Source organism: Xyrauchen texanus, chromosome 26, assembly GCF_025860055.1.
Source record: "Xyrauchen texanus isolate HMW12.3.18 chromosome 26, RBS_HiC_50CHRs, whole genome shotgun sequence".
In the NCBI taxonomy this organism is placed as follows: Eukaryota; Metazoa; Chordata; class Actinopteri; order Cypriniformes; family Catostomidae; genus Xyrauchen; species Xyrauchen texanus.
This window is the reverse complement of record NC_068301.1, coordinates 4,790,327-4,809,519: the sequence shown is the minus strand read 5'-3', so window position 1 is coordinate 4,809,519 and position 19,193 is coordinate 4,790,327. Positions and strand designations below refer to the sequence as shown.

Sequence of the window (19,193 nt, the reverse complement as noted above, 5' to 3'; positions counted from 1 at the left end):
AGGTATAAAGAACCCTAAGTCATAAAGTCAAACAAATAATAAACAATGCATTTTTTTTTATCATGGCCTAAATATACATTTTTGTTTCAATAATTGAGCATGCATTCATTTATTGTTATACATTTAATTCACTCTTTATGACATTGTATAAATAATGTTTATAATAATGTTTTCAATATAATCTTTTTTGAAAGTGCTTATAATAACAATAATAATAAGTACTTACATTTTATATAACGCTTTTCTAGGCACTCAAAGCACTTCACATAGTATAGGGGGAATCTCTTCAACCACCAAAAGTGCAGCATCCACCTGGATGATGTGACGGCAGCCATAGTGCACCAGAACACTCACCACACACACCAGCTATTGGTGGAGAGGAGAGAGTAGAGCGATGTAGCTAATTCTGGGAAGGAGATTATTAGGAGGCTGTGATAGATAAGGGCCAATGGGGGGAATTTTGGCCAGGACACTGGGTTATACCCCTGCTCTTTACGAGAAGTGCTCTAGGATAGACCACAAAGGGTCAGGACCTTGGTTTAACATCTCATCCGAAAGATGGTGCTTTGTTACAGAATGGTGTCTCCGTCACAATACTGGAGCATTAGGAACCACAAAGAGCGCAGGGAAAGTACCCCTGCTGGACTCCCTAATACCTCTTCCAGCAACAATCTTAGTTTCCCCAGGAGGTCTCAAACCCAGGAACTGGCCAGGCTCAACCTCAATTAGCATTAGTGGGCAACCAGGCAGGAGCTGCAGGGTGATATGTCTGCTGACTTACAAACTAAAGAGGACAAGGAATGCCTCTTAAAAAGGAAATGAAGAGATCAGTTATCGATTGAATAATTCAAAGATACAAAAAATTGAAATTCATCAATAAATACTAATTGATGAAATAAATACATTTATTTGTACAGCGCTTTTCACAACACACATCATTTCAAAGCAGCTTTACAGAAAAGCATGCATTAACAGAAAATTAAAACTAATATCTATAAAGTTTTAGAGTCATCATATTATAGTATATGAATCCCGAGGTTGAGAAACAAATAGAATAATTTTAGCATAGATGTCATTACATTTTATGCAGGGTAGAATAGAATAGAACTGAATAGAATTTTTTTTTTAAAATGTATTAAATATTTTCATAATTTAGTTAAATACTACAATAAAATAATACATAAATATATTTTGTTTTAAATTGAAAAATAAATATAAATATTTAACACTATTTAATTCGTGTTTTAAAATGTAGTTCAATATAACAATGAAACAAAACATTGATATTTTGTAATTGACAAATAAATATATATTTTTATTTAATTCTTTTTTTAATGTATTGAAACAACATTAAAATAATACATAAATAAATATAGTTTTCAATTGAAAATAAATATAAATATTTAACACTAGCCTATTTAATTCGTGTTGTTAAATATAGCAATGAAATAATACATTACAATTTTGTAATTGAAAAAATAAATATAAATATGGGTTAATATAAAAATAATACATTAATATATTTTTAATGTAAAAATAAATCTAAATATTTAAAACTGTTTAATGTGTGTTTTATGTTTAATGAAATAATACATAAATAAATCATTTTTAAATGCCAATCGAGTAAAATAACCGCGAATGCTCCATCTATAGGCCGCTCACCCTATAGGCCTTTAAGCTCACCTGCAGCTTCCCTTCACTGCGCCTGTCATATGATCAGCTTCCCGTTTGCTTGTGTTGTTGACGCAGCAAGCTAACCGCTTCTCACTATGAAACCTCCTCATTTGTATCCAAACTAAACCATTAATCCACACCGACTCCGCCTCGATCACTTAAACAGAGCCCATAACGCCTAAATAGACAGATTAGAGGTGTTTGTAACGTTTAAAAGAGGTTTAAACATGTCAATTGATTACGAGGAACAGCTAGCCGGAAGCCTGGTTGACTCTTTCCCGAAAGATTTCGGCTATGGCGTGGAAAACATGGACATGATGCAGGAAAACCTGGAGAATTCTCCCTCTGCTGACAATAAACCAAGAATACTGCTCATGGGACTGAGGCGCAGTGGAAAATCTTCAATACAGAAGGTCAGGCTAACATAAAAATGCCATTGAAATACCATGTTTTTGGGACATCTACCATGGTAATGTCATTAAACAGTGTATCTGTCAGCTTTTCGTTAGATCAGATGGTAAAATCATGGTTTGGACACTACCATAATGGAAGTATTTTATGGTATTCTTTTAAGTATCTTGTAAAACCAGATGGTAATTATATGATACTTTGATGTATACCGTTGTAGATGTCTAAAACATGGTAGTACCATTCTGTAAATGTTGATACAACAGTAATATATGGTCTTTCTATCTATTTGACTACTTACATTATGGTAATATAATTAGTTTTTGGACACTACCATAGTTATAGTACCATGGTGTTCTTGAGTACCATGGTATATACACTGGTATATACACCAAACGTTTGGAATAATGTTCAGATTTTGCTGTTTCGGAAGGAAATTGGTACTTTAATTCACCAAAGTGGCATTCAACTGATCACAAAGTATAGTTCGGACATTACTGATGTAAAAAAACAGCATCATCACTATTTGAAAAAAAGTCATTTTTGATCAAATCTAGACAGCAGCCATCACTCCAACACCTTATCCTTCAGTAATCAAGCTTAATTGATAATGTGGTACTATAAAATCACTTGCCATTATATCAAACACAGCTGAAAGATATTTGGTTCATTAAATGAAGCTTAACATTGTCTTTGTGTTTGTTTTTGAGTTGCCACAGTATGCAATAGACTGGCATGTCTGTAGGTCAATATTAGGTCAAAAATGGCAAAAAAAAAAGAAATGGCTTTCTCTAGAAACTCATCAGTCAATCATTGTTTTGAGGAATGAAGGCGATACAATGCTTGAAATTGACCAAAAAAAAACTGAAGACTTTCATACAAAAGGTGTTCACTACAGTCTTTAAAGACAAAGCACAACTGTCTCTAACAAGGACAGAAAGAGATGTGGAAGACCAGATGTGCAACTAAACAAGAGGATAAGTCCATCAGAGTCTCTAGTTTGAGAAATAGACGCCTCACATGTCCTCCGCTGACAGCTTCATTGAATTCTACCCGCTCAACACCAGTTTCATGTACAACAGTAAAGAGAAGACTCAGGAGGACTTATGGGAAGAACTGCAAAGAAAAAGCCACTTTTGAAACAGAAAAACAAAAAGAAAAGGTTCGAGTGGGCAAAGAAACACAGACATTGGACAACAGATAATTGGAAAAGAGTGTTATGGATCTTCACCCCATTGAGCTTTTGTGGGATCAGATAGACTGTAAGGTGCGTGAGAAGTGCCCGACAAGACAGACACATCTATGGGAAGTGCAACAGGAAGTGTGGGGTGAAAGGTCACCTGAGTATCTGGACAAACTGACCGATAGAATAACAAGGATCTGCAAAGCTGTCATCGCTGCACGTGGAGGATTTTTTTGATGAGAACTCTTTGAAGTAGTTTAAGAAATTCAGATTTTTTTTTTCCAAATTGTAATAGTACTTTTTCACGTTATTAATGTCCTGACTAATAATCGGTTGAATGCAACTTTGGTGAATAAAAGTACCCATTTATTTACATAAGAGCAAAATCTGTACATTATTCCAAACTTTTGGCCGCCAGTGTAAATGGGATGTATCAGGTTGTAATAATATGATATTTGTACTATATATACCAGTCAAAATAATATGGTACCATGGTACTGTGTACGTTTTGGTACTTATTAGTGCTTGTGTCCTCTGTTTGAATCTCAGGTGGTGTTTCATAAAATGTCTCCCAACGAGACATTGTTTCTGGAGAGCACCAACAAGATCCACAAGGACGACATCTCCAGCAGTTCCTTTGTGAACTTTCACATATGGGACTTTCCGGGGCAGGTGGATTTTTTCGACCCAACCTTCGATTACGAGATGATTTTCAGGGGCACTGGTGCATTGATATTTGTCATTGATGCTCAGGTAAAAGAACCAAATATGATTCTGAGTCCGGTCGCAAAAAATCCCTTTAAGCGAAGAAAATCCTTAGTGGCATTACAACTAAGGGTTATCTAAGTTCAATGTTTGTTTTGTGGTTGCGGCTTTGACAGCATGTCAACGTTTTATGGAGAATGTTTAGTGCTTACATGCCCCTTCATCAACCAATCTGCAAAACTAGATAAATGAAAAAGAATGATAAATGTCATCGAAATCCGTCTCTGAGTTCAGTGTGGGCATCTGCTTCTGGAAACCTTTTTTTTTTTTCTTGTTTGGGATTAAAATTGCCTCCTTGCCTAAACATTTCTTCCATCTTAAAGGGATATTTCACCCAAAAATGACACTTTTGTCATAATTTACTCATGTCGTTTCAAACTTTAAGTCTTTGTTTATGATGTGGACGCCTCAGTCTCCATTCGCTTTCATTGCATGGGGGAAAAAAAGATGCAATGAACGGTGACTGAAGCTAACTACTTCTCCCTAGAGTTTTTCTCACGCAGGTGAAAGGTCCGCTTTCCGGCAAGCCGTTCTCCACTTTCTCCGATCCAGGGCATCCCTGGGGGCGACATTGACGTGCTCCGTATCTTCCTTGATTCGATCCATCCACCTCTTCTTTGGTCGCCTGCGCAGCCGTTTTCCGTCTGGGCAGAGCCACAGTGCTCTCCTCGCCACTGACTCCTCCTCTCTTCGGATCACATGGCCATACCATCAGAGGCGAGCTTCTCTCATCTTCTCCGTGATCGGTGCCACTCCCATGATCTTCCTGACGTCCTCATTCATTACGTGGTCCAGTCTGATCAGTCCCAGTATCCACCTGAGCATGCGCATTTCCATCATGTAGAGGGCCTGTTCATGCTTCATGTGATTGGTGACTGAAGCTAACATTAAGCCAAATCTCCTTTTGTTTTCCAAGGATAGAAAAAAAAATCACACATGGGTCTGAAACAACATGAGCGTGAGTAAATGAAGACAGAATTTTCATTTTTGGGTGAACTATTTCTTCAATGTTGTGTTTGGATCTTTCTCTCAGTGTTATATATACACTCACCAGCCACTTTATTAGGTACACCTGTACATCTACATATTCATGCGATTATATAATCAGCCAATCGTGTGGCAGCACTGAAATTTATACAGTAGCGGTTCAAGCTTGAATGGCACCCTGGGCGAAACCTGCTTCAGCGCGCGCTGTGTTGACCGGAGGGAGGGTGGGGTCGTGCCGCCACCGGCAAGATGGCAAGACCATGTTGGGTTCCACTTCTGTCAGCCACAAACAGAAAACTGAGGCTCCAGTGGGCCTAACATTTGTGTACCTCAGCAGAAATCCAGATTTGTCAGACCAGGTGATGTTTTTCCCATCGTCTACAGTCTACTGCAGCCTCCGTTTCCTGTTCTAAGCTGACAGTATTGGTACCCAGAAGGGTCTTTGGCTGCTGTAGCCCATACGCCTCAATGTTCGACGTGTTGTATGTTCAGAAATGTTTTTCTGCATAGCACTTGTGCAGCGTGTGTTTATTTGGGTGACTGTCACCTTCCTGTCAGTTTGTACCAGTCTGGCCTGCCTAGTCTTCAGTCTATGACCTCTGTCATTAAAAAGTGGTCAGGTGTCATTTTCACTCACAGAACTGCCACTCACTGGATGTTTTTGGTTTTTCGCTCCACTCCCTTTACACTCGAGAGACTGTTGTCTAAGGAGATCAGCAGTTACTGAAATACTCAAACCAGCCCGTCTGGCACCAACAATCATGCCACAGTCCAAATCACTGATATCACATTATTTACCCAGTTAAATTAACATTAACTGAAGTTCCTGACCCATATCTGCATGATTTTATACATTGCACTGCTGCCACACGATTGGCTGATTAGAAAATCGCATGAATAAGTAGGTGTACAGGTGTACCTAATAAAGTGGCTGGTGATTTTATATATATTTTTTTATTATTATTTCAAAGTACTTTACTGACATGAATGTTTTAACATACGATATTATATATTGTATACAGCATACAATGTTAGTACATTTGAACATCACGTCAATGTGAGTATATGGGGTTTTTCTGAAGTTTGATTGTCCGTTGTGCGAAAACCGAAAGTCAGATCTGTTAGAAAACACACAGCAACCTGACAAAGAACAGTCTGAAGGTCTGTACCAAGTTTGGTGGATGTAGTTTGAAAGCCCTAGGAGGAGTTACGATTGGAAATTGTTACAGGTCTATTAAAAACAGTATGCTTGCTTTGCCAAGACAACATAATAAAAGTGTCATGCAATAAAATAAAATTCTCTCTCTCTCTGTAGGATGACTATGTAGAGGCATTAGGGCGGCTTCATCTGACAGTGTCACGGGCGTTCAGGGTGAATCCAGAGATCAATTTTGAGGTGTTTATACACAAAGTGGATGGTTTATCGGATGATCATAAGATAGAGACGCAGAGAGACATTCATCAGAGAGCTAATGATGATCTAGCCGACGCCAGCTTGGAAAAGCTTCACCTCAGGTAAGTCATCCAAACATATTGACCCTGAAATCTAAACTGTTTGCCTTGTATCAGAAGGTCTTGCTAGAAAAAAAGAAATTATGATCCAACGTGAATTTTCTTGATACAAAAATATGATCATGTCTGGTAAAATGTGCATGTAAAATGACATTTTAGCTTAGCATAAAGCTGACAATTTACATAAGGTTTATTTCTATTTGTTCTGCTCCAAACTTCAAACTTTAGTTATATTTAAATAATTATAAATAATAAAAAAAAAATATATATATATATATATTGTAAAAGAAATTATAATACAGATCATTAAAATGCATTAAACTCAATACAAAAAGTGGCTTTAGAATGCAACATATTGTTTATGTCCATATTAATGAACATAAGCCTATCACTGGCCTACAGTTCTCTGCAATCCATTTTGTAATTTAATTCATCAATCAGTCCAAGATTTATTATAAGGGTTTGTTTAAGGATGCGTCAATGTACACCTGCGTCAGACGGACACTTTTGGAGCATCTTTGTTTTTAGGTCACTAGTGTCAAGTTAAATGAAGTTTGAAACTTAGAAAAACACGTCTTGAGATCCCTGCATTTGGATTTGTGCTCCATTAAGCTATGTTTATATGCAAGTACGTGTTCTCATCTTGTGTTGTCTGCTCTCGGTAAGTGTGGTTTGCTCTCTGTATAATACAGCGAGTTTTGCTTACTGCCCCCTGGAGAAAACAGGTGGTACTCCATGCTTGAATTGTTCATATAAAAGAAATACTCCTTATTATGGGCTGGGGACACGATTCATTGCGTACATTTTTTTAATATAATTAATCCCACTGAATTAACGCATTAAATTGACAGCCCTAAAATATATGTATACACACACACACACACACACATTATCCAATTATATAAAAGCCTACTTAACTGCCCAATCAAATCCCGATGGATAAAACCAAGCCCCTTCCCTACATTATTTCCCAATGAAATGGAAGTTAAATTAATTGTGAGTACTTTAGACTCTGTAAATGCTATAGAATATTACTTTATATAATTTTTTTTACTATTACTTTTTAGATTTATTATATGTATTTAACTTTGCTCTTACTGTTTCTACTCAAATTTGTTTGTATGAGTATCTGTTGTATGCGATTAATGTCTGGTTTTATGATATGTCTGTGTTTGGTTTCAGTTTCTATCTCACTAGCATCTATGACCACTCTATTTTTGAGGCCTTCAGTAAGGTGGTCCAAAAGCTCATCCCTCAACTGCCCACACTGGAAAACCTCCTCAACATCTTTATTTCTGTATGTATACAGCTGCTTTTCCTCATCTTTACAATTAAGACTCCATTCAGCGTGATTTATGGAATGCTGCTCTGTAAATCTGAATGTGTTTCTTGGGAGTTTCCGTATTTATTCAGTCCAGTCATGTCCAATTAATTTAAATGTATTTGTTGCCTTTTTAGAATTCCGGAATTGAGAAAGCGTTCCTGTTCGATGTGGTGAGTAAGATCTACATCGCCACAGACAGCTCACCGGTGGACATGCAATCGTATGAGCTGTGCTGTGACATGATCGATGTCGTTATTGATGTCTCGTGTATTTATGGGTGAGAAACTATGAACATGAAAATGTCAATAATACTAAAGACCTTGTGGTTTATTTGTCTTCAATATACTGTCATGCACCATAGATATACTGTACTGTTATAATAAAAAATTATGCTGCCAGCATGCATATCAGGTTAATATAGTGTTTCCTCCATTTGTCCTCAAACTGTATGTTGAATAAAATGATGTTCTTATCCATTTGTTGGTGTTTTTAGCCTGAAAGAGGACAGCAACGCTTACGATAAGGAGTCTCTGGCTATTATAAAGCTGAATAACACCACAGTGCTTTACCTGAAGGAGGTCACCAAGTTCCTGGCACTGGTCTGTATCCTGAGAGAGGAGAGCTTCGAGAGAAAAGGTGAGGATGTTTAAGTGTCATAAAGGCCCTGTTTGCACCTTGTATAAAGATGTGATTTGGACGATCCGATAGCAAGTGGACAGGCGAGACACATCACTGTTTACACTTGGTTGTAATATCTTGACCACTTGTGTTCGGATTTCGAGGGGAGGGTCCCTGATTTCATGACGACATACGGTACTGTGCAAAAGTCTTAGGCACATTAGATTTTTCACAAAAAATATTTGTCTTAAGAGGTTTATTTTATATCCCATCAACCTTGAAAAACTGCCCAAGTGTACCTGGAAGAATTGGTAGTACGGTCACACCAAATATTGATTTTAGTTTTATGTTTACTGCACTTTGTATGACGTTAATTGAAAAACAAAAAATAATTATGCCATTATTTTTGAGAACATCCTGATTAGACAACATTTTCCACAAATGCCTAAAACCTTTATTTACCATGGTGTTTCTGCATGATAACGAAGCATGAGGTTTAGAGTTTAATTCTAGTTATTTGTGGAGTACCTGTATTAACTAAGCTTCAGATATTTGTGCTTCTCATATGTGTCGGTGCATTTTGATATCAAATGAATAGCAGGGCTATATAAAATGCCTCCGCTTCTAAAACAGTCAATCCGTGCATCTGGTCACGTGGCTCGTTGTGCATGACACAGCGGAGACTCGCAGCATGTGGAGGCTCGTGCTACTCTCCACGATCATTGCACAAATTGCCACACGCCCCATTGAGAGCAAGAACCACTAATCATGACCTCGAGGATGTTAGCCCATGTGACTCTTCCTTCCCTAGCAACCGGGCCAATTTGGTTGCTTAGGAGACCAGGCTGGAGTCACTCAGCACGCCCTGGATTCAAACTCACGTCTCCAGTGGTGGTAATCAGCGTCAATACTCTTTGAGCTACCCAAACCCCTCAAATAAAATGTTGACATGACCAAATTATTGAATAGAACTTTCCTGTTTGGCCGAACTCAAGCTTATCAGTCATCCATGATTTTAGTTCTTTAATCTTCCCATTCCGTCAAAATGACGTATAATGATTATTTGTAGCGCAACCTGTGAATGTGTCTAAAGACACTGTAAAAACATCGAGACGTGGTGTGATGTCCGTCTAGTGCAGTTGAAAAACAGCTTGAATAGACACAAAAAGTGTTTGGTATGAACAACCACTAAGACAGCTAACAATCTCATGCTGGCCACTGAATATTTCAGACGGGCCAGCAGTTGCAGGCCTGGTTTAAAGTCTTGTTTTAGCGCATTGGCTGATTGACGGGTGAGTACACGGCGCTGTTCAAATGCATTCGAACACATTCAAATAATAACGGATGAGCGTTTACACTATGAGCCCAATGTTGTGACACGAGTTATCGACCACTTTCGACCACCTCCGAATGTGGTTGAAATGGACAAATCTCTCAATGTTTTGGACCGTGTACACCTGTCTTTAGCTTCGTCCCGTTTCAAACGGATTACCCAAAAACATTGTTGGGGTGTAATCCAATTACAAGTGTTTTAGAAAGTAACTTAATCAATTACTTAAAGTTAAGTAATTGATTAAACTTTTGGTGAAATACTTAGTAATTTGTAGTGGATTACTATTATTAAGTAACTTACCCAACACTACCAAAACGTATCTTAATACCAGGTGTAAACGGGGGCCTTAGACAGCAGGATTAGCTCTGGTTTTGGGTACCAAATCACATGAATAAAATCTGTGATTGTTAAAAAATTTATATTTGCGATTTTAAATGTTTCTTGAAAACTAATTATTTTATCAGAATACAGAGTAACCTTAGATTGATTCTGAGGTTCAAATAAGCAATTGGCATGAATGCAATTCGGCCTAATTTGTTTAAATGGGCTGTATTTGATAACAAATTATTCACTTGACTGTTGCACAATCATTACTGGCATTTCCAAGTTGAATAGAAAGTTCAAAACAAGTTCAGAGACAGATAATACTATAGACTGAGAGATCCTAGGTACACATGACTCTCAAGGCCTCAACAGTAACTTTCTTTTCTACCGCAGGTTTGATAGACTACAACTTCCACTGCTTTCGGAAGGCCATCAATGAGGTATTTGAGGTGAGCAGCTCCTCCCAGAGGATGGGAGCAGCGGTGCAGTCCAGCCCCCCTAGCTGCAGCGGCAACGGTCTGAGCCGGCTCAAATCTGCAGCTCTAAATGGTACAGCCAGAAGTCTGGTTTAACCCAGGACTCACGGACCTCAAAGAGCACAGGGCCTTCACACTAGTGTGCTGAGTTTGCACTGACGTACACATGAGATTACTGGAGTGTTTCTTGAGTTATACCTGCTGTTCCAGGTGCACAGAGACTCAACAGAAGACTCTCAGAACTATATTGCTGCTTTTTTATGAAACTATGATGTGTGCGTGCGCGCGCGTGTGTGTGTGTGTGTGTATGCCAACACAGTATCCGCTATTATGAAGAGGGGATATGGAAAATGTGTGCAATTTAGCCAACACACAATAAAAGAACACGTATGTCCATTCACCCAAAGCAAAAAATGTAGTTTGCTGCCTACTTAGACCATTTTTGGCATCATAATGTGCCTGTTCTGTGTCTAGGTAGCTCACTAAGTTTTGAGAAAGCCCACGTTTCAGGGGTTTGAGGATAAATCTTGTGAAAACAAGACCCGGTCACATTTCACTTCTTAAAAAAAAATATGAATTTAGATTTTGCATAAAGGGAATATAATTATGATGTGTTTTTCACAGGTCTGTTAACCCTGTTTCACACAATGTTGTCGCAGAATTCCCGGGCCACCCTGTCTTTGGTGTTGGCCTGATATGTGATGGGGTTGGCTGCCACTGTTATTTACTCATGAGGATTTTAGAGGGAAAATAAAGGGAGAAAAGACTGAAGACACACTTCAAATTAGTTTAGTAAGTCACTCTGTGAATTGAATCATGTATAGAGACTTTCTAGTTATGGAATGTAACATTTGTTCTTTTCAGTTAACTGGCCATCCCAGATAAGAATTATGCACTGTAATTTTCCATATAATGGTGTTCTGCTATACTGATATGCATGCAGAAAACAGAATGACACTGATTTGTTTGTTGAACATAGGATAAAGGTATTATGTTTGCATATGTTAAGTCCCAGGGTCCAAAATTATGTGTGTGTGTGTGAGAGAGAGTGAATTAAATTGAGTGTGTGTGTGTGTGAGAGAGAGTGAGTGTGAATGAAATTGAGTGAGTGTGAGAGAGTGAATGAAATTGAGTGTGTGTGTGTGTGAGAGAGAGAGAGAGAGAGAGAGAGTGAATGAAATTGAGTGAGTGTGTGAGAGAGAGAGAGAGAGTGTGAATGAAATTGAGTGTGTGTGTGTGTGTGTGTGTGTGTGTGTGTGTCTTTGAGAGAGAGAGAGAATGTGTGTGTGTCAGAGAGAGAGAGAGATTGTGAGAGATGTACTCCTCAGTTTCTGGTTCACTTGTGTGTGTGTGTGTGTGAGAGAGAGAGAGAGAGAAAGTGTGTGTGTGTGTGTGTGTGTCAGAGAGAGAGAGATTGTGAGAGATAGATGTACTCTCCTCAGTTTCTGGTTCACTCGTGTGTGTGTGTGTGTGAGAGAGAGTGTGAGTGAGAATTGTTTACTTATGGTATATTTTGTCTCGGAGCACGCGAATACATTAAAGCTATATTCATTTGAGTCTGTTGCTTTCATTGTTTATGGACAAGTGGAGTTGTTGTTCTTGTGTTACCACTAGATGTCGCTGTTGGTCAGGAGTACTGTAAGCCTATTTTACGGTATATTTATTATTTATCGCATTACAGTAAGACTTTGGGGAAATTAGTTTTATAAAATGTCAGCAATATGATGAAAAACACAAATGTTTACCAAATAGTCTCATTTATTAGTGATAATAATATATATAGACACATACAGACACACACAGTGCAAATCTGTTATATACAGTCCAAGGGAATGTAATGGCAGAAGAGGTTGGGTATGTTGGATAAATATAATAAGCTGTGTATTGCACATTAATTATTGTTCATGAGATGGATAGCCTGAGGGAAAAAACTGTTCCTGTGTCTGACTGTTCTGGTGCTCAGAGCTCTGTAGCGTCGGCCAGAAGGCAACAGTTCAGAAAGGTAATGGCAGGGTAAATGGGGTCCAGAGTGATTTTTGCAGCCCTTTCCTTACTCTGGAAGTGTACTGTTCTTGAAGGGAGGGCAGGGGGCAACCAATAATCCTCTCGACAGTCCAAACTTTCCTTTGTAGTCTTCTGATATCTGATTTCGTATCTGAACCAAACCGGACAGGCTAAGTCGGAATTGTATCCGTTTAAAAAATAATAATATATATATATATATATATATATATATATATATATATATATATATATATATATATATATACACAAATTCAACACGTGTTAACTCATCTTATGTTGTCCTTGAACAGATTCAGAACCATATTTAAAAATCAATAAACACATTTGATTTTATAAGAGTGTGTAGATGCTTTTCATAAAGCTTCACAACAAAGAACCTTTCATAGTGTTATATACATTGGCTGATGTTTGTAGTATGCGAAATAAACAGCGTTGTTGGGTTTAATGGTCTGGCAGATATGGGCGGGATTTGAGAGTATACATGTATGTCTCGCCCATTGGGAGGATCAGCAGTTTTTTTAAAGTTTCATGAGGAAAACTGCAGTGAAACACGTCTTTCACGCACATCTTTACGCACCGGGACAGCTGGACACTTACATACCACGGTAAGATCTCAACTGGTGTTATTTGGATAAATAGGAGGCTCGTTTATTTGTGAAAAGTTACACGTTTATGAACCTTTGTGTCTACCGGCTTAAAACTGGCCACTGAAATGCCTAAAAGCAAATGTCTAAACTCTAGTCAGTCATCTTGTTATCATGATTGACAGATGTCTCTGAAATGTTATAGACCTTTTCTCCAGTTCAGTTGCATTGAAACCTCTAAGATGTGTGTTGTGTATATGATGTAAAATCTTATGAATTATGATGTTCATTGTCTAATGTTTAAGGTTTAACAGTGGTTTTAAAACACCGAACTAGTCTATTTCAAATAAAATAATTAATACTGCTTTTATTAATACTACTTTAATGCTTAAAGGGACAGTTCACCCAACATTGAAAGTTCTTTCATCATTTACACACCCTCATGCCATCCCAGATGTGTCAGACTTGCAGAGTTTTAGAAGAATATCTCAAATGTGTAGGTGCGTACAATGCAAGTAAATGTCTGCCAGAACTTTGAAGCTCCAAAAAGCACATGAAGGCAGCATAAAAGTAATCCACATGACTCTAGTGGTTAAATGCATGTGTTCAGAAGTGATATGATAGGTGTGGGTGAGAAACAGATCAATATTTAAGTCTTTTGTTACTATAAATTCACAAAGAATGTGAATTGATAAAAATAAAAGACGAAGAAAGGGAAAGTGCAGATTTATTGTAAAAAAAAAAAAAAAAGGACTTTAATATCCATCTGTTTCTTACCCACACCTATCATATCGCTTCTGATGACATGGATTAAACCACTGGAGTTGTATGGATTGCTTTTATACTGCCTTTTTTGTGCTTTGTGGAGCTTCAAAGTTCTGGTCACCATACACTTGCATTGTATGGACCTACACAGCTGAGATATTCTTCTAAAAATCTTTGTTTGTGTTCTGCAGAAGAAAGTAAGTCATACACATCTGGGATGGCACGAGGGTGACTAAATGATGACAGACTTTTCATTTTGGGGTGAACTATTTCTTTAACCAATAATTAGTTCCTCTTCTTTAAAACAGAATCATTATGACATTGTTTTTTAAAGAAAATTCTGTATTTTTTACATGTCGGTCCACAAACTCCTTGCAATATCTTTGTGGTACTCCATGCTGTTCAGTTCAGTTCAACTGCAGGACAATCATTTTGTAATAAGTTCAAAGCTGTAAAGTTTAGAGTTTGCAGATTTTCTATAAACAATGACAGTTTCGTTGGACTTTGTGTGTGTATACGACACCCCAGGGACTCGGCGACAAAAGCGGCATTTAAAAAATGGGTTATTTTTGTCCAAAATACAGGGAGTTCTCACACTATATTTCTCTTGCTTTTTCTCTCTCACCAGCATCAAAATGGAATTCGCCCACACTTTTCTTTTCCCTTGTATCTTTTCTCAACCCAAATTTATTTTCCAGTACTTACAAAATTGGTACTACAATAGCACTTTGATATTTACCATGGTACTTGGAGTAGGATGGCAATACAATACACAAGTAACACATAATATAACCATATTCCATGTAACCTTATGGCATTTACATGATACTTCAAGGACCCCTTAAATAATTGGTACCTCAAACTGGTGCTGCCAATTATACATTTGGCCTAAACCATTGGTATTTACGTGGTTGTAAATACAAGCTGATTAAAGGAAAATGCTATGTCTTTGGAAATACTTAGCAAGGTTAAGGATGGGAAAGGAGGAGGCGGGAACCGGCTGAACAGTCAACATAATATTTAATAAGAACTTAAACACACACATGGCAGCTGCCTGTGGCTCTCTCTCCCTTGAACTGAGGCATCCCGCCACATTTATCCCTCTCCTTGTGCGTAGTCATGGCCCGGCCCCGCCCTCCTCCTCATCACACTCCTCCCTCATTTGCCTCAGGCCGGGGAACCCCCCACATTATGTAACAACCCCCCTCCTTTCCTGGTGATGACAGCACATCACTCCTCCTTCCAGGTATTTGGCACCAATGTACCTAGGTTAAGGAACTGCTATGTTCTGCCACATCTATCCCTCTCCTCAGCTGATTAGCCCAATTGGGGGCCGGGAGTGCATAGTCACGGCCCGGCCCCGCCCTCCTTCTCGTCACAATGACTTATTTAGACTTAGATCCTCCCATGCTAAGTAGCATATTGGGCAGTAAGTTCTCTCCAGCGTTTCCGGTCTCTGGCCACGGTCTCGGCGTCATCCCGAGTGTCTCCATGTTGTCTTCTCCATGTGTTTCGGGGGCATTCTCGTTGACATTTCACGCCTGGTGGTACCCATCTCATTGCGCTCTTGGGGATGCGATGGTTCTCCATTCGAAGATGTGGCCAGACAATCCTTCGGAGCACCTCTTCGTTGGTGATATGATCGTAATATCTGATCTTCAGGATTCAGCGTAAGCACCTTTTCTGGAAGACGTTGAGCTTCTTGTTGATACTTGTTGATGCCTTCCAGGTCTCACTGGCGTAGACCACCATTGGTACCACACTGGAGATAAACAGGTTGAGCTAGTCTTGAATAATCTCTAAAATGACTACTTATATGTTAATAGTAAGACTAGTAAGTCTTTGATCAAGATACCTCATTGTTGATCTTGATCTTCCTAGGTTATAACTGTTCTTGAAAGTGCTCAGAGTGAGTCAGGGAAATTTATGCTAATCAGATCAGTTAATCAGTTTCTGGAAAACCTCTCTCTTTTTTGGCAAGACATTTTTGAGTGGCAATCCTTATAGGGGTAGTTCACCCAAAAATAAAAATTCTCTCATCTTTTACTCACCCTCATGCCACCCCAGATCTTCAGAACACAAATGAAGATCTTTAGAAGAATATTTCAGCTCTGTAAGTCCATATAATGCAATGAATGGTGACAAGAACTCCAAAAGCTAAAACAAAAATCACATGAAGGCAGCATAGAAGTAATCCATAAGACTCCAGTGGTTAATTCTATATCTTCAGAAGCAATATGTTAAGTATGGGTGAGAAACAGATCAATAATTAAGCCTAGAGACTGTTGAGCTTGAAAATCCCAGGAAATCAGCAGTTACAGTAATACTTAAACCAGCCTGTCTGTCACCAACAATCATGTCACGGTCCAAATCACTGAGATCACATTTTTTTCCCTATTCTGATGGTTGATGTGAACATTAACTGAAGCTCCTGACCCGTATCTGAATGATTTTATGCATTGCACTGCTGCCACACGATTGGCTGATTAGATAATCGCATGGATGATTGTTGGTGACAGACGGGCTGGTTTGAGTCTCTAGAACAGTCTCTAGAATTTACTCAGAATGGTGCCAAAACAAAAAACATCCAGTGAGTGGCAGTTCTGGGTATAGAAATGCCTTGTTGATGAGAGAGGTCAACAGAGAATGGCCAGACTGGTTCGAACTGACGAAGTCTACGGTAACTCAGATAACCACTCTGTGTTTCTGAGAATATCATCATCTCAGAATGCTGTTCTGAGATGCGGGTTGGCGCTGTTTTGGTGGCACAAGGGGGACCTACACAATATTAGGGAGGTGGTTTTTATGTTGTGGCTGATCAGCTTATATACTGTGTATACAGTGTATATAGCACTTACAGTTAAAAAGAGCATTCCAACTCGCAGTTCACCGCGTTATTTTAAATTCAGCGTTTTGAATATGACGTCTCCTCTGCTCCAGAGGGATTATTGGATTTGTGTTATTATACGAGATTCTTTAGAATCTCGCTAAAGTAGACAATCAAGGTATTGCTTGATTACTGTTTTATGAATACTGAGGATTTGGACATACTTCTCCATTGGCATACTATTTTAGGCATACTAAATAGTAGGGAAGTATGGATATTCGGACACAGTGTATGTTTTGGCTTTAAGCAACTACTACTGGATGTCTGAAACAAGAGAACTTGTTGAGAGGAAATTATTTCCCTGTCCTTCTCCTGGGTGTTAATAAATTAGACACACTGTCTTGCAGCTGAATGTTACATAAACTACCCAAGAACTTAGTTAATGGACTGTGAGTGTAAAACGCAATTTAATGGATTAGTTCACCCCAAATTGGTGCTTTTTATTTTTTGGGCCTTTTTAGGCACTTAATAGTCCCTGATTACTAAATGCTGTTCTTTTTAAAGGAGAGGAAAAGAGCAAACCTTGTCTCATAGAATCACTTTACTATACCAACATTCTTTTAAAAATGATTTTCACACCGCTCGTTGTATGTTTCGCAGCAGTTTTGGCACTACAACATTAATGACTTATATTCCCTTTCACACAAATCACGGGTAAAACAGCAGATTATGAGTTCATACACATTTCCTTTTCGCCCCGTTGATCACACAATGCTACCAAAACATCAAAACTTGTACGCGAAACATTTTAACATTTGCATTACTTGACTAATTACATTTACAAGCTTGTTTGAACTCAATCAAGTTGCACTGCTGACGGAGCGTTGCACTTATAGCGCAAAAATCCCAAACCGCACACTTCTGCAATATTCTGTGCCATTTTGTAGTGTAAGTAGTAAGCAGTGTTAACTGAACATGCAGCAAAGAGAAGTGTACTTTAAGTACCTAGATGATGCACTTTTACTACTGTCAAAACAGAGTATTGGACACTTCGGGCACTCAGCGAACATGGCTTGCCGTACATAGCGGAAGGGGCAGAGTTAACTGGTTGGTATGTTGGCCTGACTTAACAATTGTAAATAATGGAGAATGTGGCAACATGTGAAACTTCAGTGAAGACAGCACCTTACAAATGTGAGTTTATGCTTTACCATCACCCCAAGCTGTGTGAATATGTACATTGTTTAAGATGTTGAACCGAGGTTGGCCAAAACATTAAAGCAAATGGAAACACATCATCTGCACTTGAAACATCACTTCCGTCAGCTGTTAAACGGCGAATGCTTCCACATAGTAAAAAAGCCGCTAAGTGTTCCATTTGGGACAATACTACACTTTGAAAACTCATACACTACATGGCTGAGTGCATAGTATATTTTATAAGTTCATAGTGTGTAGTGTGTCGTTTGGGCGCAACACATGAGCCTCATAAACCAGTAGTAGTGGTGGTGGCGTAGTGGGCTAAAGCACTGAGCTGGTAAGCAGAAGGTTGTCGGTTCGATCACCACAGCCACCACCATTGTGTCCTTGAGCAAGGCACTTAACTCCAGGTTGCTCCGGGGGGATTGTCCCTGTAATAAGGGCTCTGTAAGTCTCTTTGGATAAAAGCGTCTGCCAAATGCATAAATGTAAATGTAAATGTAAAAGCACCACATAATGGCGTGGTTACTTCACCAATTTACTCATGTCACGTTTGCTTTTTATGACACTATTAGTTATGTTTAGGTTTAAGGTTTAGGGTAGGAAGGTCGGTTTTATTGATTTAAAACTCGATAGAGCATTAACCTTAACCTCATCTGTTTGGGAGACCATTTAACTCGCTTTTAGCGCCACTCAGTGGACATTTCACGTTAGAACTGCCACGATACATGCAATGAACCATTTATTGCCATTTTTGCCAAAATGTCGCCACAGTCACCTAATTTTCATGTGATCAAGCTGAACAGAGCAGCGTAAGCATTCTTCAAAATCCCTGCTTATTTGTTCCAAGGAACTATTCACATATACTGTACATAATAGAGGTCCTTATTAAGTTCATTATGTATATTGAGAAACACTAACATTGACCTCTTTTCAAAATCCGGCCCTCTTTACTTTTATTAGTGTGGCAGACAAATTGAAGGAACATGGTATTATGGGAAGACGCCAGTGAGGTAAACATGATGCCTGTTTATAGAGCAGAGTAAATATGGCTTGTTAAAGAGTAACTAAGTGTAGCATCGGAATTCATTCATAAGCGTCTTTGTTTTTCCACCATCTAAGTGCGTGATGATATCACCCCAATAATTTCCAGACTTTGCAGCGAATTTGGCACCAAATGGAATAGTT

At 38.6% G+C, this 19,193-nt stretch overlaps 2 protein-coding genes across 2 annotated transcripts in view; both read left to right on the top strand.

Annotated features, from left to right (window-relative positions):
- Positions 1-1,740: 1,740 nt before the first annotated feature.
- On the top strand, positions 1,741-12,755 carry LOC127619551 (ras-related GTP-binding protein C-like). The gene is made up of 7 exons (XM_052092408.1): positions 1,741-2,087; positions 3,815-4,018; positions 6,333-6,532; positions 7,712-7,826; positions 7,988-8,130; positions 8,347-8,489; positions 10,522-12,755. Exons 1-7 carry the CDS (start codon positions 1,902-1,904, stop codon positions 10,698-10,700), a joined length of 1,170 nt encoding a protein of 389 aa, XP_051948368.1. The 5' UTR covers positions 1,741-1,901; the 3' UTR covers positions 10,701-12,755.
- A 372-nt stretch (positions 12,756-13,127) lies between these two features.
- The window catches only part of fhl3b (four and a half LIM domains 3b), a 29,584-nt gene continuing 23,518 nt past the window's right edge, over positions 13,128-19,193 (top strand). Inside the window, exon 1 of the mRNA XM_052092409.1 lies at positions 13,128-13,234. The gene's annotated coding sequence lies outside the window, so the exon portion shown is untranslated. The remainder of the gene's footprint in view (positions 13,235-19,193) is intronic.

Bases quoted from the DNA above. Each gene is read 5' to 3' on its own strand.
- LOC127619551 (XM_052092408.1), top strand. From the start codon at position 1,902: ATGTCAATTGATTACGAGGAACAGCTAGCCGGAAGCCTGGTTGACTCT. The intron at 4,019-6,332 runs GTAAAAGAACCA...CTCTCTCTGTAG, and splicing joins TATTTGTCATTGATGCTCAG to GATGACTATGTAGAGGCATT. The intron at 7,827-7,987 runs GTATGTATACAG...TTGCCTTTTTAG, and splicing joins TCCTCAACATCTTTATTTCT to AATTCCGGAATTGAGAAAGC.